General features: G+C 53.0%; 8 protein-coding genes across 8 annotated transcripts; 5 read left to right on the top strand and 3 right to left on the bottom strand.

The window, feature by feature from the left end:
• Positions 1 to 45: 45 nt before the first annotated feature.
• J4E85_008523 (uncharacterized protein) lies at positions 46 to 1,556 on the top strand (the record flags this gene model as incomplete). The annotated part of the gene is made up of 3 exons (XM_051472748.1): positions 46 to 108; positions 280 to 627; positions 726 to 1,556. The coding sequence occupies 3 exons, from the start codon at positions 46 to 48 to the stop codon at positions 1,554 to 1,556; spliced, it is 1,242 nt and encodes a 413-aa protein (XP_051323569.1).
• A 1,199-nt stretch (positions 1,557 to 2,755) lies between these two features.
• Positions 2,756 to 5,749, bottom strand: J4E85_008522 (uncharacterized protein; the record flags this gene model as incomplete). Its single annotated transcript, XM_051472747.1, has 5 exons — positions 2,756 to 3,544; positions 3,621 to 3,764; positions 3,812 to 4,334; positions 4,380 to 5,319; positions 5,635 to 5,749. 5 exons carry the CDS (start codon positions 5,747 to 5,749, stop codon positions 2,756 to 2,758), a joined length of 2,511 nt encoding a protein of 836 aa, XP_051323568.1.
• Positions 5,750 to 6,738: 989 nt separating this feature from the next.
• On the bottom strand, positions 6,739 to 8,560 carry J4E85_008521 (uncharacterized protein; the record flags this gene model as incomplete). Its single annotated transcript, XM_051472746.1, has 3 exons — positions 6,739 to 7,989; positions 8,039 to 8,205; positions 8,326 to 8,560. 3 exons carry the CDS (start codon positions 8,558 to 8,560, stop codon positions 6,739 to 6,741), a joined length of 1,653 nt encoding a protein of 550 aa, XP_051323567.1.
• A 1,090-nt stretch (positions 8,561 to 9,650) lies between these two features.
• On the top strand, positions 9,651 to 11,740 carry J4E85_008520 (uncharacterized protein; the record flags this gene model as incomplete). Its single annotated transcript, XM_051472745.1, has 2 exons — positions 9,651 to 11,252; positions 11,300 to 11,740. The coding sequence occupies 2 exons, from the start codon at positions 9,651 to 9,653 to the stop codon at positions 11,738 to 11,740; spliced, it is 2,043 nt and encodes a 680-aa protein (XP_051323566.1).
• Positions 11,741 to 12,342: 602 nt separating this feature from the next.
• On the top strand, positions 12,343 to 14,620 carry J4E85_008519 (uncharacterized protein; the record flags this gene model as incomplete). Its single annotated transcript, XM_051472744.1, has 5 exons — positions 12,343 to 12,375; positions 12,425 to 12,509; positions 12,560 to 12,786; positions 12,842 to 14,414; positions 14,466 to 14,620. The coding sequence occupies 5 exons, from the start codon at positions 12,343 to 12,345 to the stop codon at positions 14,618 to 14,620; spliced, it is 2,073 nt and encodes a 690-aa protein (XP_051323565.1).
• Positions 14,621 to 16,434: 1,814 nt separating this feature from the next.
• On the top strand, positions 16,435 to 17,706 carry J4E85_008518 (uncharacterized protein; the record flags this gene model as incomplete). Its single annotated transcript, XM_051472743.1, has 2 exons — positions 16,435 to 16,483; positions 16,544 to 17,706. The coding sequence occupies 2 exons, from the start codon at positions 16,435 to 16,437 to the stop codon at positions 17,704 to 17,706; spliced, it is 1,212 nt and encodes a 403-aa protein (XP_051323564.1).
• Positions 17,707 to 18,034: 328 nt separating this feature from the next.
• J4E85_008517 (uncharacterized protein) lies at positions 18,035 to 19,162 on the top strand (the record flags this gene model as incomplete). Its single annotated transcript, XM_051472742.1, has 1 exon — positions 18,035 to 19,162. The coding sequence occupies one exon, from the start codon at positions 18,035 to 18,037 to the stop codon at positions 19,160 to 19,162; it is 1,128 nt and encodes a 375-aa protein (XP_051323563.1).
• Positions 19,163 to 21,428: 2,266 nt separating this feature from the next.
• Positions 21,429 to 22,205, bottom strand: J4E85_008516 (uncharacterized protein; the record flags this gene model as incomplete). Its single annotated transcript, XM_051472741.1, has 1 exon — positions 21,429 to 22,205. The coding sequence occupies one exon, from the start codon at positions 22,203 to 22,205 to the stop codon at positions 21,429 to 21,431; it is 777 nt and encodes a 258-aa protein (XP_051323562.1).
• Between the last annotated feature and the right edge of the window lie 615 nt (positions 22,206 to 22,820).

The following is a 22,820-nucleotide window of genomic DNA, read 5'->3' as shown; positions in this document are numbered from 1 at the left end:
CGGACATTTGCGACAACGACGGCCACGCTGCGACGAAACGACAAGATGGCGAGCGCAAAGCAGCAGGAGAATATGCTGCTTACTGAGCACTTTACTTGGCCTCCTATTGTACGTATGAGTCCTGGGTAATGGGTAGAGGAGGGGTGGTGGGAGGGGACGGGGGGGAAGATGGTGTGAATGGACTGGGGATGGTGTCTGCAATGCCTCGTAGACACTTCACGATATCACTCCTCTCGTACCAGAATCATATCCGCTGTTCTAGAACTAACATCAATTCAGTCCCTAATCGACGACATAATAAACGCCATAAACGAAGTCCTCTACCGCTGCACCGACTCCTTCGAAACCGGTCTCTCCTCCGCCGACCCCTCCCTCCTCGGTTTCGCCGACCTCTACGCCTCGCAAAACCGCGTCCCCCAGAAAGACGAAGACGGAAACGATGTATACCCAGAAGCGCGATTGGAAATCGAGGAAGGGGTGCTGAAGCTAGAGACGCTCATGGAGAATGCCGTGGATAAGAACTTCGATAAACTGGAGATTTGGACACTGAGGAATGTTTTTGCGTTGGGGAGGGGGAAGGGCCAGGATGAGGGGCCCGCGGAGTGGGTGAGATTGGGGCATTATGAGGTATGTTCGATGAGACGGTGGGAGACGGTGGTGGACAGAGGCAGTAGAGGGACAGGATGGATGGAGTTGACAAGACGAACACAACTAACACAAATTAGAATCTCGAACCACCCTCCAAAGACTCGACCCTTACCCCCGAAGCCCTCTACACCCTCCGCCGCAAACTCATCGAAACACAAAAGTTAAACGCCGCTCTCCTCGCTGAGAAAACGCGCAATGAGACACAGATAGCACGGTTACGCGCCCTTCTCACACCGTCTACGTTGCCGAAACGCGAATCCCTCACTTCGACAGGAGGAGACAATGAGCAGGAGGGACAAGCAGCGCCGTTCGCCTTCCTAACGCATGCGCCTGCTGCGAAGGAAATAGGCATACAGTCTTTACCTCATACTCACACAAACGCAAACGGGGAGAAGAACAGCACCACCGACAAAAAGCCCGCCCACACACCCCTAACAACCCACACCACCTTCACAACAACCCAACTCCCCTACCTGCGCCAACTCCTCTCAAGCCTAAAACCGCATTTGCCAAACACCGCACTACCCAGCAACACGTCCTCTCCTTCCTCCTACTCCAACTCCACCTCCACCTCCACCTCCAACGCCCAACAACAGCCACAATCCAAAGATAAAGAAGAGTTAACACGCGAACGCAAAATCTACGTTGAGAGTCAGAGTAAACGCGTGTTGGAGAGACGGGGCGTGGACACGAAGGATGGGGTTGAGGGGGTTTGGGAGGGGGGGAGTAGGGTGGGGAGTGAGGAGGTTAGGGGGTTGGAGGGGTTGGTTGAGGGGATGGATAGGGGTGGAGAGGGACAGGGGAGAAGGGATGGAAAGAGAGAGCGGAGGGAAGAGCAGGAGGAGGAGGAGGGGCTTGAGGGGATACAGGAAGGGGATGAAGATGAGGATGCTATGGATACGAGCTGAGTTGAGTGGAGTGTGTGAATCTGATTTTAGTGGGTCGGAATGGGTTGAATTGGGTGTTTTGGCGTTTGCAGATATACCAGTGTGAGCAACTCTGTGCTTGGATTATCGAAATCACGTTTCATGACAACCTCATATCTCTCTCATGGGTTCGTCGACCAAGTCTTTTTTGTCATTTTCATTTGCTATCATACATGAGACATTCGTGCCGTAGGGAGTTAGATGCACATGGAAGTACTGGAGCTTCACGCAATTGCATCCCCCACAAAACTTCCTATATCCTTCGATCGCGGGACGCGTATCTCACTCCTCAACGATGTTTCTCGTCGCAAATCGACACCTCCGCAATCACTCTCAAGCCCCGAGCCCTCAGCGGCTCATAACACCCACCTCACCCTAGTACTCCACACCCTTGTGTCTCACCTGCGGCTATTATCACCTATACAATTATATATTCTACAATATATTCTATTTGCTCTAGCTAGCTATCTTGCGACTTTCTAATCCTTAAAGTCTATAATCTTTATGCTATAGCCTATAAGAATGTAGTTAACCTATCTCTTTCGTAGATTGTCTATAAAATTAGTAGTAAAGTCTAGAAACTTCTATTCTATAAATACTAGAGTATACTTAGGTATTTAAAGTTATTAAAAAAGGCTATCTAGTGCTGCTAGTTTAGCTGTAAGAAAGGCCTTATTATTAATTATTTCTAATTAGATGTTAGCTACATCTTTAACATTAATACTATAATATACCTTAAAAGTAGCTAACGTAGAAGTAATACTCTTTTATATTTATAATCTACTCTTTAAGAAGAGAGAGAACGTAGATAAGAAAGAACCTCTTTACTTATAATGTATCTCTACTTATAGTAGTAGACTATCTAAAGTAGAGAAACTTAAAGAAAATTTCTATAAGTACTATATAGCTATAGAAGCTAAGCTAGATATTAGAGCTTAAAGAAGTAGTAGTAATAATTAGTTTATCTATAGTGTGTAAGTTGTGTAAGTAACAAAGACACTATAGCAGCTATCTTATATTCCTCTTCTAACTTATATCTAAGTGCGATGCAAATTTAGTTTTTTATCTTTATTCTATAGTACTACAGTAGCAACGCAAATAAGTAACTTATAACTTCTAAAATCTATATGCACCTATCTAATTAGGTCCTCTCGAAAAGAGAAGTATCGTCAACACAAGAGCTAGTACTTCACAACCTTAGCCCTACTCCTCAACTCCTCCGGCACCTCCTCCGGGCCCACAATACCCATGCGCATCGCATCGCCCCAAACAAACATGGCGCGATCATTAGCATAAGCGAGGTAATCAAACTCCTCTTCGTCCTGTGGTTTGAAAAGGTCAGCATCCTGTTCCGCTTGAGTCATGTTTCCTTGCGTAGTAGCCCCTTGCTCCGTCGCTGTCTTTTCACTCACGATCCCTGCCCCCGACTTCTCTTCTGCTCCTCCTTCGGCCCCCGCCTCGGCGCGTATTTCTGCGGTGGCGCTGTCGAGCTCGGCGGCTGAGTTGCTGGGGTTGGTAGATGAGTTTGCTTGTTTATCCAAAGCGTCGAAGTCGGGGAGACCGGGGACGTGGGCTTGCACTATGCCCCAGGCTACCCACATGGCCGAGTTGGCGAGGCGCCAGAGTTTGGTTTCGGCGAGGAGGCGGCGGGTTTCTTCTTCGATTTGACGTTCGGCGGCGGCTTCTTGCTCTTGGTACTGTGAGCCGGGTGGGGCGCGCGAGTCGAGCATGAAGGCGGAGATATTGCTAGGGGCTGCGGTTGCTGCTAGGGCGGTTGTGCTTCCTGAGGATGGGAGAGGGCCTAGATGGGGTGTAGCAGGATTGGATGTGTAGCCTCCGGCTGCTTTGTAGGAGGGGTTGTGCATCAGGTATGCTCGGATGAAGCGGTGCTGCTCTTCGACGGTTGGGTAGTACTTGGTGTTACATCTCCACGGTACATCAGCGTCGTGATAGTTGTATGTCCATTCGGTCTACCTTTTGGTCAGTACATGCCTCAAATGTGTGAGGAGTAGGGAAGGGTCCAAGGGGTAACCGAAAATATCTTACGAAGTGGTTGGCGAACTCCAGACCCGGAAGGTTCGCATTTGCGTACTCGAAGTCGATGACCACAAGCTGCTTGTGCTGGTTCGCTGGAAGTAGTAGGGGTGACTCGCCCTCTGGTACCATGCGCAGGATATTACCATACTGGGTCTACATAGAGTCAGCTTAGAAGACATCTGTAAAGTGAAATGACCTACGTCGTTGTGGGCGAAGATCATGCGCTCGTTGATCTTGTCTGCACCACCATACTGTTCCTCTAGCCACCTCCTATACTTCTCGACCATCTGCCTGAATACTGGCCACTCCATACCACACACGTAACCTCGCTTCTTCCACTTGTCGCCAGGGCCTAGCGCAGGGTCTTGCTTGCTCTCGCGGACTCGGTCGTCCAGCCAGGTAACGATCTGCTCGCAACGGTCAACCCACTTATCCCAGTTTTGCCATACGAACGGGCCAGCTTCTCGCTCTTCTTTGAGAAGGTCAATGCCCTCGTGTAACTCTCGCATACGCTTTGCGATTTGCTTCGAAGTTTCTGCATTGCGCAACTCCTTCGCGGTCAACGGCTTTGCATGGAGGAACTCCTCGAAGCGACCGTTGGTGAAGGTACCAAGCAGACGCGGACCAATTCGCTTTCGAGCGAGGCGTGTGAGGATCTGTAGTTCAGACTCTCGATCGATCAGATGTTCCACCTGAGGACCGTAGATACGTAGCAGGAGCTTACTAGAGAGTGTTAGACTTGTTTCACTCACGTTCGAGATGACTTACGGAGGAGGATTCTTTGGCTTAGGCTGACCATCTTCACCCTGCTCTTGAAGTTGCAAATTCTTGGGAGGTGAGACAACGTAAACAGCGTTTGTCAGTGCACCGCTCAGCCTCTGCACATCAATCTCATTGCTCTGCTCCATAGATACCTTGCGCCATCCCTTGAGCTTTAGAGTATGAGCCAAACGGAGGATTTCAGCACGGAACTTGGTCCACGCCTCTCTCTCCTTGCGTGCTTCCTTGTCAGATAGCTGTGGGGCCGACTCGCCATCTGACTCGTCCACGTTGTACGCCATAGTTTTCGAGTTATCCAAGATGGCCTCGCAACTCGGGACCAGCTGGTCTACAGACTCGAAATAGTCGGTGTCGAGGGAAATGGCAGAGTGTCGCTTCAAGCCTGTGGAAGACCTGCGGAAGTGTTGCATCCTCTTTTTAGCGTCGGCTGGCTTTATAGCTAGAGTCTTCTCGAGGATGTGCGCCAGTTGGTCGAGTGAGTCCTCACCGTGGGACGACGAAGAGCTGGTCCTAGTAAGCGAGATAGGCTCTTCAGTCGCCTCATCAGCCACAGTCGATGTCTTTTCCTCGGCAACCCCCTCTTTGGCGGCTTTGCGTTTTGCCCTTCGTGCATGACGTCGGCTTCGCTCGTGCTTGAGCCATGTGCCTACCTGCTTCAACAGGTTCTCATGCGCATGCTGTCCATGGGGAGCATCGGTTGAGCTGTCTGAAAGCAAAGAGGACAAGGACGGGTTACCCTCAGCTGGTACTCCTCTGGACGTTGATGACAGACGCTCCACCGAGGGTCTACCAGAGAGTTTCTTTCTACTGACACTTGCGGGGTAGTGTTTTGCAGGTCTGTCGAGATCCAAGTAATCCCTCTGGTCAAGTTCTTTGTTCTTCCCGATCATCAGAGGGGAGATGGCAGTGTCGTCGGGAAAAGACACAACTACGAGCGCATGGTCAGCAGTTGTTCGTCAAGCAATTGGTAGGTGAGATGACAATATATCAGCTAAACATCTTGTTCATTGTTCTCGGACATAGCAGTCGCTCGGTTTGCTACATGCACATAGCTAATCCATAACCAGATAGCTTGCGTAGTATTTGAGATTCGACTCAGCGTTTGAGCAACAGAGTTGTTAGTCACTGCGGAGTCACGACGATCTACAGCTACCTCGCTGGCAGAATCACGATTCCAAAAGGTGATATGAATCAATCGCCAGAGCTTGCACGCCAAACAGTAGGAAACCAAACAAGAACTGACCTTTGGTAGAACGCGGCGACGCGCCATCCACTGGAGTCGCGTTCTGCGAGAGGGCAGACGAGTCGCTTCGGTGGGGGACGCTGGGCCGCGACTGCTCATTGGAGGAATCCGCCATGGCGATTGCCTAGAATGTGCAGCCTGGTATGTGGAAGTGAAGTAAGCAGGATCGACCGCGTGGTAATTTGTAGCTCCCCAGACGGGTCCGAAGGTGCTGTAGTGAGGCCTCGAAATAAACGTGCCCTACTTGGTGGGTAGGAACGGCGGGTTGTTTGGTGGGCGGTGTTATCGATACCTAGTGCGGCAGGAACGCCAGAAAGTACACGCGAGCTCAGGGTCCACGTGCCAAGCTGATTGGCGGTAAGGATCGCTGGTGGGAGAAGACGAGGTGAAGAGGAATGTGAAAAGTCTCGAGGCGTCTATAACCAGATCTTGATAGAAATAGACAATTCAAGGGTAGAGCATCATCATAGCTGGAACAGACGGCAGTGTGGTGTGTAGCTGGTCCCTACGCTATCTCCAGAGCTATTGGGCAGCTATCGGCCTCCGAGATTCCAGTTCCCAGCCTTGGCAGTCTACGTCAGGTTTTGGTACGCCAGAAACTTGGACACGAAGGTGCTGAGCGCAATGTGGCGAAGTAGCCTGCATACTCGCGGGCTGGAATAAACGCAGTAGTAGCATTTGGCCAGTTGTCTTCATGTGCTCTAACAGTGGATAGCAAGTACCATGGCGGTAGACGGAGGATCACCTTCCCTTGCGAATTGTTTTCAGGTGTTCAACAGTACTTGGAGGTTGGCGTAGAATGGACTCGTCCTTGAACCGATCAGACCTCTCGGATCGCGGTACTTCAGCGTAGCCAGGATACGAAAGATCTGATCGGTTCAAAGAAGAGGCCATCCTCCGACAACCTCCAAACACCGGGACAACGTTAAAAGTGTATATACAAACTGCTTTTCATTGCAGTTCTCTGCCATGTTCCCAAACAATGCAACTACCAAACCCATTCCCAGTTACCAGAACGCCTCGCTTTGAAACCCAATTACATATCGCAACACGGGAGGGTGCGCCGCGTCCTTCCAAGCACTAACACTTCAACGTACACGTGACTCATTTGGCCCATTCCACTGTTTCCAGTGCAAGCATGACCAGAAGAAGAGTCGACGGCAGGATCCAGACAACGTAGCTCTGGAACAGAATCCTCGACATGGCGCCCATGTACACGTTGTTGATTTGGCAGATCTGTGCCAGCTGCAGCGCACTCGGTGCACCACTGAGCAGGAAGCAAACAATGATGAAGATCGGGTCGTCGAGAATACTGACAGGCACATACTTGGCGGTTAAAGCAAGCATAGGTGCCATGAGAAGCGTCGGGATAAGCATGCGACTGACGAGGGAGGCAATGACAAGCTTCTTCTCGACACTTGGGTCTTCCATCGAGTGCTGGTCCTCCTTGGGTAGAGTGTTACGGGCAAGGTTGGCACCCAAGACGACCAAGATGAGGGGAACAGCGACTTGTCCGCTCTGGTTGACAGCGCGCGTCACGGAGTTGCTGACGAATGTTCCTGGGTCGAAGAAGAGGTGTTGTAGCGGAGGGATAGAGGCGACAAGGATGGCGATCAGCATAGCCCAGAGGGGAGGGTTCATAAAGTCCCAGACGCCCTTGAAGAACCTTGACAAGACATGGCCAATCTTGGCAAGAGGTCCCTGGAGCCATGTGGGAAGAGCGTTGAAGACTCTGTTTCCAGCGCGAGTTGTAGAGACGGAAACGGTGCTGGCAGAGCGCTTCAATGCCATGCCGGCGCGCTTTGGCATTCCCTTGATGCCCTTGGGAGCATTCTGCTTCTTCTTGTGCGCCTCAAGAACACCGTTGAGATGACCGTTGGCATAGCCGTTGCTGCTTCCGCTCATGTCGCCTTGACCCGGGACAGTTGCGTTGCCGTTGGTGGGTGTGATGAAGTCGGTCTCTGCCTGAGCGTCGCGGTTGAACAGCGAGTCTGAGTCGGACTCGTCGGAGTCAGCGGAAGTAGCGTAGCTGGTGACGTTGCCAGATTCGTAGTCAGAGTGCGAGTCATCGAGGAGACGTTGCGCCTCGTCATCGCTGTACTCTCCGTTCTCGATAGCGCTGTTCTTGCCGCCATCTTCGTCTTTGTAGGAGCTGGCCGGCGCTAGGAGCACGTTGAAGCCCCATGTCCATCGCACGAGCTGGCCGAGTTGCTGGAAGATGAGTAGGTAGAGGATACCGCGCGCGCCGACGTCGTTGTCGTTGTCGCCTGGGACCTTGTCCCAGTGCAGACCGGACAGTGTTTTGGAGAGGGAGATGACGAGGGAGATTGGAAGCGAGTTTGAGTTTCCGAAGACCTGAGAACGTCAGTTTGTGTTGTTTGCCTGGTTGGGGAACATGACATACCGCCATGGCGACCACAAAGTTGGAGGCCCGTTTGTTGAACCTGCATACTTTCGATACGATGAGCGCGGCAAGGTAGGATATAAGTGTCTGTACGATGAAGATTACGGGGATGACGGCCAGATCAGCCAGCTTTTCGGCCGTCAATTGCGATGCGAGCTTGGTAAAGACTGGATGTGGTTAGCTGAGGTTTGGAGGTTATGAAGAGCTCAAGAAGTGCCCCATAAACACAGTCCATGAAGGTGTGACTGATACAAACAAGCGTCATCGTTATCGAGGTAGTGACTTACTAAGGCAGGGTGTAAACAGCTGCGTGTTGAGGTTGGCGAGGAACTTCTGGCTCTCCGCGTCGAATTGGCCCATTCGCGCGACAATGTAGCCAGGCGCGCTGACGCAGACAACCTCCATAACAGCCTCGAAGACGAGCAGGGTGAGGTTGGCGAAGTCGGGATGCGAGCTGTGCGTGTTGCTCTTGAAGACATTGAACATGCCATTGTCGCCGTACTCGTACGACTGAGAGGCCATGGCGACGAAATCCGAGGAGTAAGTGGGAGGGCTGCGCAGGCGCAAGGCCTGGGGAGCCGAGAAGAAAGGCATGCCGATGCCAGAGGTGTTGTTGGGAAGGCGCGAAGGCGCGAAGGGCACGGAAACACACGACTTATCTTGAAGCGCACCGCGTCTTGGCTGCGGACGCGCTATGGGCGGAGATCGACGTCACAGCCCGCTCCAGGTCTAGCGGAAAGGCAAGTTGAGCCGCGAGCCCTGCAGGAACTGTAGGAGCAAGTCTGAATGGGTTAAGGAAGTCGTTAGGAAGAGCGATCGCCCAGCTACACGTCGCAAATGATTCACACACGGCCGTGGTGGGCTAGAGCTTATCGTCACGCAGCGCCTAGATGGGACTCAGGGCCTCTCAGCATCTACCGCGTCCCTGCGCCTCAGGTCGGCGGGCTGGGCGGCATGCAGCTACATCGAAAACTGGCAGGACATCGGCCACACCGAATGCTGTCTTGACTGATGGGCAATGCAGCAACACACGCAGCATTCGCTAGGTTCCCCATGGCTTGGTCATTACCGCATACTGCTTCTGCGCGCGCAATCCTGCTGGCGAGACTCGGTTCGGGGCTGCTTAACCGCATACAGCTGCAGTCCCTGCTTGCGCATTCCCATGTCTGAGGCCAGGTGAAAGCAGGCTTACAGGCGGCCGGCGCACGCAAAGCAGGAACTGTCCCTAAGCCACCGCACTAGAAATATCGCGGGAGCCCCTTTTGCCAGCTGCATCTCCGTTGTACGCCATGGTGGTTACCGCGTGGCCAGACCCATCATCGTGAAATCATTCCAGATTGCAGCAGCACCAGTAGTTGCGCGCTACTCTCTCGTCTCTGCAGCATCACGTCACAGCTCCAACTTGCACGCTACCAGACAACCCACAACCACGACACCTCCACCAGACTACCAGATCCGCTGAGATCGCCGCCGTCACTCCCTCCGCGGTGTAGTCGCAGCCTCTGAACTCACCTCACACCTGCGCCTTTTATTCCTATCTCCCTACCCTCTTCCGCTTCCTCGCCCTAGTACCCCGCCAATATCAGGCCGCGACTTTTATCTGTCTTTCGCCATGGCCTCCAATCCCTCCACCCCCGACACGGAAGTCGACGCCGATACCGTCTTTGATAGTCCCTCGCCCTCGCCCGCACCCTCGAGTCCAACCGCCGATGCCACCCTGCCTGACGAACCCGCTGCCGAGCGCCCTCCTCCTCGAACTGCATCCACTACCTCAGCCGCGACACCCAACATGACGTCCTCCTCAACACCACTCGGAAACATCAACGCTGCCAGGAATCCCCGTCCCTCGAATCCTCCCACCATCTCCAGCCGAGGCAGCGGTCTCAATGTCTCCCAAGACATCCTTGCCAGGATACAGGCAGTGCATCTCGGCAGAAAGGGCGCTCCGCCGACCGGTCTGCCTGGAAGGGGGCCTGCGCCTCAGAGTCCTGGCCCATCTCCCGACAGCCGTAACCCCATGTCGCCGGGTCCTCACCCAGGAGGTGTACCCAGCAACTTCCGAATGCCTGTGAGACCGCCAGCGACTAACTTTCAATCGGCACCAGCAGTTCCTGGTCGTGGACCGCCCAAATCTATAGCAGAGAAGCGCGGCATGAGGTTCCCAGGCGGACTCCCAGGCGGATTGCCAGGCTCGTCTCCAGCTGCAGGCGGTGCTCCTCCCGCTGGCAAGAAGAAGCCCGGGTTGACCCTCTCGCAGATGAACGGGGGACCCGAGCCCACTGAAGGCGCAGAACCGAAGAAGCAAGAAACTCACTTTGACAAATTCTCTCAGTTCGTCGATACCAAAACCGGCAGTCTCAAGTTTGCCGGCAAGGCAGTCCTCAACTCAGACGGTGTACAGTTCGCGAGCGGTACCTCCTTCAACATCTCCCTGGACGAAGTTGATACACTGGACGAGCTTGGCAAGGGAAACTACGGCACAGTATACAAAGTTAGACATAGCAGACCGCGAATGCGGAAGCCAGGGCAGGGTCTGGCGGGTAACAAGGCTGCGCCAGGCTCGCCGTCGCGAAAGGAATTTGGCGAAGAAGCGAGCCCAACCAGTGCGAAGCCAGCTGCGGGGACCGGCATAGTCATGGCAATGAAGGAGGTGAGGCTCGAGTTGGACGACTCAAAGTTCGCTGCTATCATCATGGAACTCGACGTCCTTCACCGCTGCGTATCACCCTTCATCGTCGACTTTTACGGTGCTTTCTTCCAGGAAGGTGCAGTGTACATCTGTATGGAATTCATGGACGGAGGCTCCATAGACAAACTTTACGCCGACGGTGTGCCCGAGGGCGTCCTGCGCAAGATCACCATGGCCACGACTATGGGTCTGAAGTCACTCAAGGATGATCACAACATCATTCACCGAGACGTGAAGCCTACCAACATTCTCATGAACACCAAGGGTGCGATCAAGATCTGTGATTTTGGTGTTAGTGGAAATCTCGTCGCGAGTATTGCCAAGACCAACATCGGGTGCCAAAGTTACATGGCACCCGAGAGGATATCTTCAGGCGGCATCGCGCAAGCAGGCGCCAACCCTGGAGGCGGCACATACAGCGTACAAAGCGACATCTGGAGTTTGGGCCTGACAATCATCGAGTGCGCTCTGGGGCGGTACCCATACCCACCAGAGACGTACAACAACATCTTCAGTCAGCTCAGCGTAAGTTTTCACATTGTGTTTTCACGTCAACTACTAACTCTCCCTAGGCTATTGTCGATGGTGAGCCTCCGGATCTGCCTGAGAGCGGATACTCTGACGCGGCGCGCAACTTTGTACGCGGCTGCTTGAACAAGATTCCCAACCTTCGACCAACATATGCCATGCTACTTCAACATGCATGGCTTGCACCTCTCGCAAAGCCCGACACAATCACAGAAGAAGACGAAGAGGAGGTTGAAGCCGCAGCTGAGGCTGATGGTGGCGAAGCTGCCGGCGACCAGGGACCTGCTGAGGCGATCGAGCCTGTAGAAGACCAAGAAGTCGCCGACTGGGTCAAGGCTGCCATCGAGAAGAGGAGGAGCGGCAAGATGAAGGGCGTCGAGAAGCCCGCATTGCATGCCGCACCTCTTGATGCAGCGACACAGAGCCCGTCACCTAACGGTACAAACGGGCTAGAAGAGGCGGGCTCAGTAGAAGCCGCGGCATAAACCTCTCGAATGGACAAAAATATTTGGGTCATTCACGAGAACATCAGGCCGCGCCAAGAGCAGTCTTATGGGTTCACGGCGTTGTATAGGCGTATTGCATGGGACGATTGTCATGGAGCATTGAAATCGGGCCATTGAGCGTAGAGGACACATGTACCTAGCATAGCATACACCTTGTCCAACTGGACGAATAACACACTTCAAGTCGCCAACCTGCAGTCATTGGATTTAGTGAGGAACTATATGTGGCTTTACTGTCTGCTTACAGAAGCGCGTCTTCGTAGTGGAGGAATTGCTGTCGGCGTTGCATGGTTGGGAGTGACGTAAGCGGAGAGCGCTTTGACACGTGATCGTAACCCCTGCTTAGCCAAGATTGCTCGCGGCGGCCATCTGTCGTGGTGCGGGAAAGAACACAGTGGTCGGAACAACTTCAATAAGTAGCCACGACCTTCTTTCGTACGCCGCCCCCACCTTCTTTGTAATGCCACAGGCCTAGCATCACTTTTCTTCCCTTCTGCTGGAATCGTAGTCGAAAACCCCCGCAATCACCTCCAGTCGCTCTCTCGCGTACTCAGACACGTCCGTAGGGACAATCGTTCGCCATGTCCGGGACAGATTACAACTACGATGAACAGGTACACTTTGCATGCGCCACAAATATAAACAGATGCTAACAACCAGCAGGGCCAGTTCTTCCCCTACTTCATCCTTACCGTTACCACTCTCGTCACCGTTCCGACTACAATTTCATTCTTCAGATCAAGCAAAGGTGCGCGCTGCTTGCCACTTCCACGTAGCGCCATACTAATATATTACCAGAGCTCGAGAACACTGGATCGCGGATAGAGTCCGACTTCACACCCGAACATGCCGATCTCATCCAAGGACAGCGCAAGAAGCAGAAGCGGCTCGAAAGGAGGATAAAGCGGGGTCTTCTCATGGTGGGCGGATGGGCGATGAATGCCGCCATGATATACCTCATCAGCACTACTACACGGAGTACGCCTGATATCTGGGATCCCTATGAGGTGCTGGGGGTCTCTACGGTACGACCGCTGCCTCTGTCGCGAGCTTTGGACAACCTGCTAACTTGCACATCAGGGCGCCGATGAGAGGGCGATCAAGAAGCACTACCGAAAATTGTCCCTCACTATGCACCCCGATAAGGCACGCCCAGACCCCGAGAAGAACATTACCATACAATCCATCAACGACCACTGGGTCGACGTCGTGAAGGCGTTCAAGGCTCTTACCGACGAAGAGATCCGCCGGAACTTCCTTGAATTCGGTCACCCAGATGGCAAGCAAAGTTTCAGCATCGGCATTGCGCTACCTCAATGGCTCGTGACGGAAGGAGCTGGCAAATACGTCCTGCTCATCTATGCGCTCGCCCTCGGTGTCATTCTCCCATACACGGTCGGAAAGTGGTGGTACGGAACACAGAAGCTGACTAAGGATAAAGTCCTGGTCGCCAGCGCTGGCAAGGTCTTCCGCGATTACGACAACGACCAAGGCGAGGTGGGTGTCATACACGCGCTCAGCAGCGGAGAGGAGTTCAACGAAGTTCTCACTGGACACAAAGCTGAGAATGGTCTTTCGAAGCTCGAGCAGAAGGTCCTTTCTGAGAACTCCGGATCTCTCATTGCGCAAACACTCACCAAGAAGGACCGACTGAAGCTAGACGATCTGGAGGACAGCCGGCGACGCAAGGTTTTGACTTTGTTGTGGGCATACCTTGGCCGCGTTGAACTGGACGACGAGACTCTGAACGACGAGAAGTTCGAGGTTGCGCCAATCGCACTCCGACTCAACGAAGCTTACACCGCCATCGCACTCGCATACGGCAACACCAAGGCGATACTATCGGCTTACAGGACCTCCCAGAATCTCATCCAAGCCCTACGACCAGGCGCATCACCGCTTGAGCAGCTGCCACATTTCACACCCGATGTTGCCAGCGCGGCTGAGGCTGCGCGAGCAAAGTCACACTTGACCATCCAAGAGTTTATGCAAATACCCGAAGCTGAACGTAAGGCTCGTGTTGTCAAGTCTGGTCTCCTATCCCAAGAACAATACAGCACAGCGATGACTGTGGCCTCGCGCATCCCAATGTTCCACCTCGAGAAGGCATTCTTCAAGGTTGTTGGTGAGCGTTTTGTCACACCTAGCAGCTTGGTCCAGTTCGTACTCAAGGGTCGTTTCATCCCGACCGCTGCCACCAACGTCCCCGAGGTCAACCCGAAGGATCTACTAGACATTGATCCTGCGGAAGGCGATGTCGCAGCAATTACCGGACGTAAGAACGACCGTTCTGGAGAGAAGCCCATCCAACCACCTCTAGCATTCGCTCCATACTACGCTCGCGATCACGCCCCAAGATGGCACGTATTCCTCGCAGACAGCAAGCAGGGACGTATCGCCGTACCGCCGTTCACTTTCTCGACTTTCGACAAGCCCATCCTTGACGAGAGCGGTAACCCCACCTACAACGTACAGACTCTTAAGATGCAGTTCGGCGCACCACCACAACCCGGCAGCTACACCTTTGTCATGCACATGATCTGTGATAGTTACATCGGCATGGACACCAAGATGGAGGTTACCCTCGTTGTCGAGGACGCCAGTAAAGCGGAAGAGGTAGAAGAGGAGGACGAAATCAGCGAGCCAGAAGAGGGTAAGATTGATCTTTTATTAGGCACGTGTATCAAAGCTAACACAACTACAGATTCATTGGCAGGCCAAATGCACCAAATGAAGACGGGAGCCCCACCAAAGAAGCGGAAACAGATCACCAATGACGACAGCAGCGGCAGTGACACAGAAGGCGACGTCGAATCTGAGAGTGAAACCGACACTGACACCGACTCGGATGATGAGTAGAAACCTCCATCCGGTCTTCCAGTAAAATGGTTCTCAATCTCTTTTTGGGGCTATGAATTTTGTGTTACAAGAGACTAGTTGCCTCGCACTATCGAGTTGGCCTCAGTTCCTCACTCTTCCTATAGGCTCCCTTCGGAGCTAAGGAGTATTCCTCAGGATTCTCTTTATGTCGTAACACGCGCGGCGGCAAGAAGGCATTAGTAGGCGTTCCGGAGAGGGTTTATATACAATGGCGCGCGTTTTTGAAGTTGGAATGAGGGATTTGCTTTCTTTCGAATTTCGATTGCTGTGAGCGTCTTTTGGTCACATGGATTGCAAAGATTCGGTTCATTGAAGAGGAAGAAGAACGAGAAGCAAGATTACTACATAAGTGTAGTGGAGGGTTATCGGGAGTATTGATGCGCGTGTGTGTGTAGATATCCAGGTCAGAAATTGACGTTGAGTAAGCTTTCGATATGATGACGCCTTCTCCATCTTCATCCCAATCTACCTTCTCGTCTCTTCTCGCAATGAAGAAGTTGAGCAACTCCACTAAATATAGACAGACACGACAGGGAGTCAAGAATTCTCCGTCCTGCGACCGAGACCGAGCACAAGACGATCTACCTAGCCTGTTACCGTCGATCAAGCACGTTAGCCTTAGGAAGACAAGGCATCCGAGAGAAAAGACGAACACCTGGCCTGACACTTAATGCATATACGATATCGACGATATGCGTGATCTGCAACGTGGCTGGTGCGTTTTCTCAACTGGTGGGGTTTCAGGTGCGTCGCAGCGTGTGGTGTTCACTCATCACCTCGACAGAGTCGACAACTTCAAACGGGAAGTAGCGATGTGACAGCGATGGTAGAGTCAGGGTGGTAAGAGGTGGTGAGTGGTGATATAGGGTGTTGTGATTGGGGGGGGAGGGGTGCATATGGAGGTTGTGGTGCGGTGACATCGACTCGTGGGTATCAGCACAAAGGGAAGCGTTTCTATCGGCATGAATAGGAAGGCATGCGCATCAACACAGAGGAAAAAGCTCTTATCGACAAGAGGAGCGGGTATGACGGTAGCTTGGGTATCGCATAGTGGTCTTACGACAACCGTTCGTGTGTACGCGCACAACCACCAAGCATCCTTTCCATCTCCACACGCAGCACAGTCCCAGATCAACGCAGATCAGCATCCCCTTCCCCTGCCCAGCGTAACCGAAAATCACCGAAAATACTGCCTGAGGACGTCGCTAAGGCATGAAGTTGGAACCCCAGCCTTGGCTCCCGATCGGATACCACGGCTCCGCTAACCTAAGGCTCATACAACAAGGCCTCAGGTCACAAGGCAATCAGGACAAAACAGTCAAGCAAATCTTGGCAACCGTTTTAGTTGCACATCATCTGTCTTGGCAAGATACGGGAGTGGAGTGCGCCGGTAGCAAAGTGTGCCAGTGGCGAGTTACTGAGGCACCCAAGGCTACGATGGTACGTGTGTCACATCTCTACGGCAATACAGGGGCGGCAAAGGCAAGTACCGACATATCGATGTCGTTCCTGGGCATTAACGACGTCGTTTTGTCGATGGCAGTGGTTGGATAAAAGCTGAAGGAAGGACGCATGAGTTTACCTTCTCATCCCACACTCACTCTTCTTCCGGCCTTCTTCAGTCCTTCCTTCCTTAATTCCCGCTTTCGATTCTTTTAGCGACTTTGATAGTCTGCTTATTACCACTTTCTTTGAACCTTTTACACACATACGTCTGTGACGTTTAATCTTTTACCTTCTTTTTAATCACCATACTACCGTCTTTACCCTTTCAGGACTACTTCATCATCAACATGTCTATCAAGGCTATTGCTACTATCGCGCTTGCGGCTGGTCTCGCTGGTATGTTCTCAAAACCAAACACTTAATCATATGACGCAACATATTAACCCATCCTCACAGCCGCAAAGCCCATCAACACCCCTGCCAAGCGCCAAATCGGCTTCAATTCCGTCGTCAACGGCTTCAACGGCAACGACGGCGCCTTCAACTTCATCGACGGCTTCAACAACTTCAACCAGCAACAACAAGTAATCCAGATCCAGCAGGAGAACCTCCAGATCATCGACAACGGGCGCCAACAAGCCGTCGTCCAGCAAGTGGAGCAAGTCCTCATCGTCGACCAGGTCAACAACGGCTTCAACAACGACCTCAACAACCTCTTCCGCAAGAGCAACTTCCAGAACCAGTTCCGCGATGTCGCCACTGTTACCCTTGTTGTGCAGGAGATCCAGATCGCCATCGACGACGGCCGCGGCAACCAAGTTCAGCAGAACATCTTCGCTCAGTCCGCCGTCGTCGCTAACCGCGGCGCCCGCGAGACACAGACTGTCATGGTCTTCGACAGCCGCACGCTGATCGCCCAGGACATTCTCGGCGGCGACGCCTTCGGCAAGCTCGGTGGCTTCGGCGGTATCGCAGGCGCGACTGGCGCGTTGGACGGCGCCATGCCCACCAAGACAGCGGGTATCCAGCTCTTCGGTGCGAAGCCCACTTGGTCTGCTGTTGCCGAGGACCCAGCTGCGACTCTCGGTGCTATCTGGCAGGGCGCTCTTCAGGACCTCCAGGATGCGCAGAACGACGAGGCGGACAACAAGCTCAACGAGCAGATTGCTGCTGAGGAGTTGAAGGCGCTTCTTGAGGGCCAAGACGGCGAGGACGACAAGAAGGATGGCGAGGATAACGCCGACGACAAGGCTGCTGAGGAGGAAGCCAAGAAGGCGGAAGAGGAGGCTAAGAAGCAAGAGGAAGAGCAGAAGAAGGCCGAGGAGGAAGCTGCCAAGGCCGACGCTGAGGAGGCTAAGAAGCAGGAAGAGGAGCAGAAGAAGGAAGATGAGGCTGCTAAGCAGGAGGCCGAGCAGGAGAAGAAGGCTAAAGAGGAGGCCGCGAAGAAGGAGGCAGAAGATGCGAAGAAGGCAGAGGAAGAGGCTGCTAAGAAGGATGCCGAGGAGCAGAAGAAGGCGGATGAGGAGGCTAAGGCTCAGGACGAGGCGGACAAGAAGGCTGAGGAAGAGGCCAAGAAAGCTGAAGAGGCCAAGGCTGCTGAGGAGAAGAAGGCAGAGTAAGATCTGATAGAGTGGCAGCTTGCGCTCTCTGCAGCAGAGCGACGATGCGCGGAATATGTATACCCTGAGAGGCTTTTGTTAGTTGCTCTCTTACCTACCTAGGTAGTTTCAGGTGCTGCGTTTGCGGCATTGGTACCAGCGAGACTGGACCGCGAAAATTGGTTACGAAATTGAATGAATATGTTTCCTTCTTTCACTTCATTGCGTTCTGGTACAAACGCTTCTTCAGTGAGGAGTTGAGCTAGTAGTGATGGGCTCACCTTCACTGACAGCTCCAGTCAATACCAATAGATTGTGACGACTTTTCCTAGGTAGCTTATAACACACCATGGGCTTCGTATCCTCTCTTGGCATCAAATCTCCGAGCGTCAGGGCTACAAACATGCCATCGCCTCCACTACTACTGCGCCTCTACTGCAACAAGACCAGGCTACTAATCGGAATCGCACTGCTCTTCGTTAGCTTACATGTATTCTTCGGTTACTCAATCTTCAATCTTATCCCATGGAATACATCTGCTACCCTGGATCACTCCAACGCTATACCCGAATTCCTACCCTGGGTACCTACAAGATCGCAAGCAGACCTTCGGATCGCAAAAGCAACGATACTACACGATAACAGGAAGTACGATACACGCAATCTCGCCCTCGATGACCTCCACACCCAAAACTTCGGATACACAAGCCACATTCTCCAAACACCCATTGTGCGAGGTGCACTGAATAAATTCCTCTACCTCCAGTCCCTCATCATTACCGAACTTCAAAAGCCAGTCGAAGAACAAAAAGAATGGATACTGTACCACGACCCCGCCGTCTTCATCGCGAATCCACACATACCACTCCACCACTTCCTCCCACCCATCACAGACGTCGAAACATTCAAGACCCTCTCGATCATCGCCACGAAATCCGAAAGCGAAGAACTAAATACGACGGTCTTCTTCGTCCGTGTCAGCGGCGGTTCACTGCGTATTTTGACTGAAGCCATGGAGATGATATACAACGTGCCAGACAACGGAGATGAAGACGAGGAATTCGGTGTGGCAGCGACAGTCCTCCAAACGATACTCTCCCGCCCCCACCACCTCGAAAAGGTCATTTACCAATCTAGCGAATGGTACAATAGTACCTCGTCGCTTTTCTATCAGCCCTACTATCGCACGCTAGCGCATCGTCTCCTCCCCGTCCACTACACCCAAATAATACCGGGTGACAACGAGGGAAGCAACCCGATGTTCCCTGATGCAGACACGGTACACAGGTTTTGGCACGTTGTGCGTGAAGCGCGTCGTGTGTTGAACGAAGCGAAGGAGAAGGGTCATACGAGTGAACAGGGAGAGTGGTGGGAGATGGTAGCGGAAGTGAAGGAATGGGTTGAAGGTAGGGCTTGGGATACGGAGGAGTTGGAGAGGAGGGTAAGGGTTCTGAGGGAGGGGTTGGGTATCGACTGATCTCTTACAATGGAGCTTGAACTTCGTGACAGTAGATCCGCGGTGCGGTGTTCATGTCGTGTGTCATTTTGCGGGTTGTCATGATCGGCCTGCTGTTCTGAGACGGGTGCGATGGCCGTGGGCGGTTGGATGGAATCCGCGGCCGGAACGAATGCTTCTAATCTGGGCACATGGATTACACTGAGCTTGGAGAAATGACGACGTAGGGCGTAGGCCAAGTCGGACGACTCTCCTCCGGACGGTTCTCCTCTTCCAATCATGTATGATGGTTGAACTGGGCGTCTCGGGTAGCACGGCTCCATGTCGAGTAAGCGAGACATTATCCCCGGACTGCATGCTCGACATCTCTTCATATAGTAACATGTCGCGTGCCCACAGTTCAAGATGTAGAGGACTCCTCTATACTCATCACCCACCATGCCACCATCATCAGAGATAACACCGCTGCAAGACACCGCACCACCAATCAACCCCTCCAAAAAGACCACAACATCCAAGACCAGCCAGCCAAACCCAAGCAACGCAGCAGAGCCCTACTCCGCCTTCCCACAATCCACCCGCACCTACCTAACCTACATCCTCGGCATAATCCAACTAATCTCCACCCTAACAACAACAATCTACTTCCCGCTCATCCCCACCCTCAGCACCCACTTCTCCGTCTCCATCCAAGCCATCAACTTAACCGTAACCGTCTACGCAATCTGCCAAGCCATATCCCCGGGTATATTCGGTTCTCTGGCAGATTTATATGGCCGCCGACCCGTACTACTCGGTCTCGTTACCACGTACACGCTAGCGAGTCTGGGTCTCGCGTTGAACAAGAACAGTTATCCGGTGTTGATTACGCTGCGGGCGTTCCAGAGTATAGGTGGTTCGGCGACGGTGCCGATTGCGTATGGGATTGTGGCTGATGTTGCTGTGGTGTCGGAGAGAGGGGGGATGTTGGGACCGATGTTGTCGACTTGTAATGGGATTTCGGCGTTTGGACCGGTTATTGGTGGGGCGTTGGCGATGAAGTCGACGGGGCATATGGGCGTTTTTATGGCGTTGTTGGGAATTGCGGTTTTGTGTCTTCTTCTCGTGGGGTTTGTGCTGCCGGAGACGTCGAGGGGAATTGTGGGGAATGGAGGGAGGCCTGCGACGGGGGTTTGGCGGACTTGGATATCGCTTCTCGGACGGAAGAGGAGCGGTCAGGCGGAGTCCACTGTTGCGGAGCGAATTGCGATGCCCAAGCCTTCCCAGACTCTTTCGAGGATCTTCGACTCTATACGAATGATCCGGCATCCGGACGCTGCCGTGATTCTCTGTATGATCGCTTCCTCCTACGGAATCTACTATACCTTCCAAGTGGCCCACTCCGTCATCTTCAAGGAGCTATACGACTACAACGAGCTACAAATCGGACTCAGTTTCCTACCTGCGCTGGCAGGCATGACAATCGGAGGGACGATAGCCGGCAAACTCATGGACATCAACTACGCGCACCATGCACGTCAAGCCGAGATAGTCGACCCAGCAAACATCTTGGATTTCCCAATCGAACGCGCTCGATTCAGGAACATGATTCCATTGATTCTAATCGAGACGGCACTGGTAACAGGCTATGGATGGACGGTGCAACGACACACTCACCCCGCCGTTCCTCTGATCTTGGAGTTTTTCGTTTCCGCACTGGCTACACTGCTCAGTCATACTGCGAATGCGCTGCTCGTGGATGTGTTTCCTGAAGTACCGAGCACGGCGTACGCGTCGGGTCAGCTTGCGCGAGGCGCGTTTAGTGCTGCGTCTGCTGCCATCATTGATCCTCTGGTGCGCGCTGTGGGTCGCGGGTGGTATTTCACCATCTTCGCGGCGTTTACCGGGACGGGATGCTTGACGTGTGTGAGTTTGAGTCGGTGGGCTGGTATGAGGTGGCGGCGGAAGAGGTATTTGAACGCGAGTAGTAGGTCAGGGGAGAGAACGGGTGGCCAGGGAGATTGAGACTGGTACCCGCCTGCTGGCGGCTATGATCATCAGGATCATCACCCCGGATGTGAATCGGACTCTGGAGTCAAAGAATTTGTTCTGTTACTTTTTCGACGCGCCTTTGAAACTCGGGTGGCTGGCATCGCGTCTGAGGTTGGCGTTCAGGCATCACGCTAGCCGCTTGCAGCTGACATCGAGCGCGCCTGTGGTAAGAGTTACCCGTGGACGTGCGCGCATCATCAGTTAAGAACAACGCGCAAATCGATGAACGAGCTATCGATTTCTTAGAGTCCTCTGTCTATTTGGCCATACTCTGGAAAATCGGTCCCATATTCTCCTGCCACGTATCCACGATCTTATTCGCAGGACCCGCAGCAATCATCTCATCTCCCTTTTTCCACTTCCCTATTGTCTCCTCCGTAAACTCCTCTACGCTCAACGCAGCCTGATTCTTCACCTTCTTGTTGTCATCCGGATCCTTCCTTTCACGATGCAAATCCGTCGCTACGGTCGGCGGCGCGATCTCAATGACCTTGACCTTGGTGTCTTTCAATTGCGCGCGTAGATTCATCGACCAGAAGTGCAGCCATGCTTTGGTACCGCAGTATACGGGATTGACGAGGGAGAATGGGACGAAGCCGAGGACGGAAGATACGTTGACGACGAGTGCCATTGGCTTGGATTTGAAGTGTGAGAGCAGGTGCAATGTGAGGTGCATGGGCCCACGTTGGTTGATGTCAATTTCTTGATCGGCTTTACTTCCAAATTCTTCTGGGTCCATTTCGTTGACATCAAGCGGTCGCTGCACACCGGCATTGTTGACGAGGCAGTCGAGGTCCGGATGTTCAGAAATCAGCTTCTTGGTGAAGGCTGGGATGGATTTGTCGTCTCCGGTATCGAGCACGTAGTAAGCTGCTGCACCGATTTCTTTCGCGGCTTCTTGGAGTTTTGACTCTGTGCGGCCAGCGATGATGACTTTCTTTCCGTCTCTTATGAATTGTTGCGCAAGGGCCTTTCCGATGCCGCCGCCTCCGCCTGTCACGAGAGCGGTTTTGAAGTCGTAATTTGTGGACATGGTGATGGTACGAATTGGAAATTCAAAGAGGAACGAAATCTGTGAATGCAAAATGTCACAACAACTCTTCCAAATTGACTAGCTATAGGCTATAGTGCCGGTGACGTGCACCTAGGTCGCCGTCGCTGATGATGTATGTACGTCATGGCCCCATTTCGATACCAGAATTTGCTCCAGGGCGCGGCTTGTTGGCGACTACGCCGGTGCGACACAGTCTTTCTAAAAGTCGAGGTTTGATCAGGGCAAACTCAACCGTGCCACCTAGGCACAGCGATTTACTCAAGGTAGCCAACTAATCCTGCGCATAATCCAACCACAGTTAAAAGCTCTCGTTTACCAAGCATGACCAAAGACCCACAATCCTTGCGCAGTGGACGCACAATGGAAGGAGCGCAGCCGCACCCGGGACGGCTGCATCCACATCCACATCTTCATCTCCTCCTCAACCTCATCCACCTGACAAACGTCTGACAAACCCCAAAACGTTTTTGCGCTTACCTTCAGGCCCACACCGAGATGCGCGAATCACGAACTCAGGACCCCGTTCCATGCGTCATCCGGTCCAAATCGGCTTGGCGTGATGTGGGGTAGCCACGCACCAGATCGCGTCGACAA

The sequence above is a fragment of the Alternaria conjuncta genome (genome assembly GCF_024043145.1).
Source record: "Alternaria conjuncta strain BMP 0040 chromosome Unknown scaffold_13, whole genome shotgun sequence".
In the NCBI taxonomy this organism is placed as follows: domain Eukaryota; kingdom Fungi; phylum Ascomycota; class Dothideomycetes; order Pleosporales; family Pleosporaceae; genus Alternaria; species Alternaria conjuncta.
This window is presented reverse-complemented; position numbering and strand designations above follow the sequence as displayed.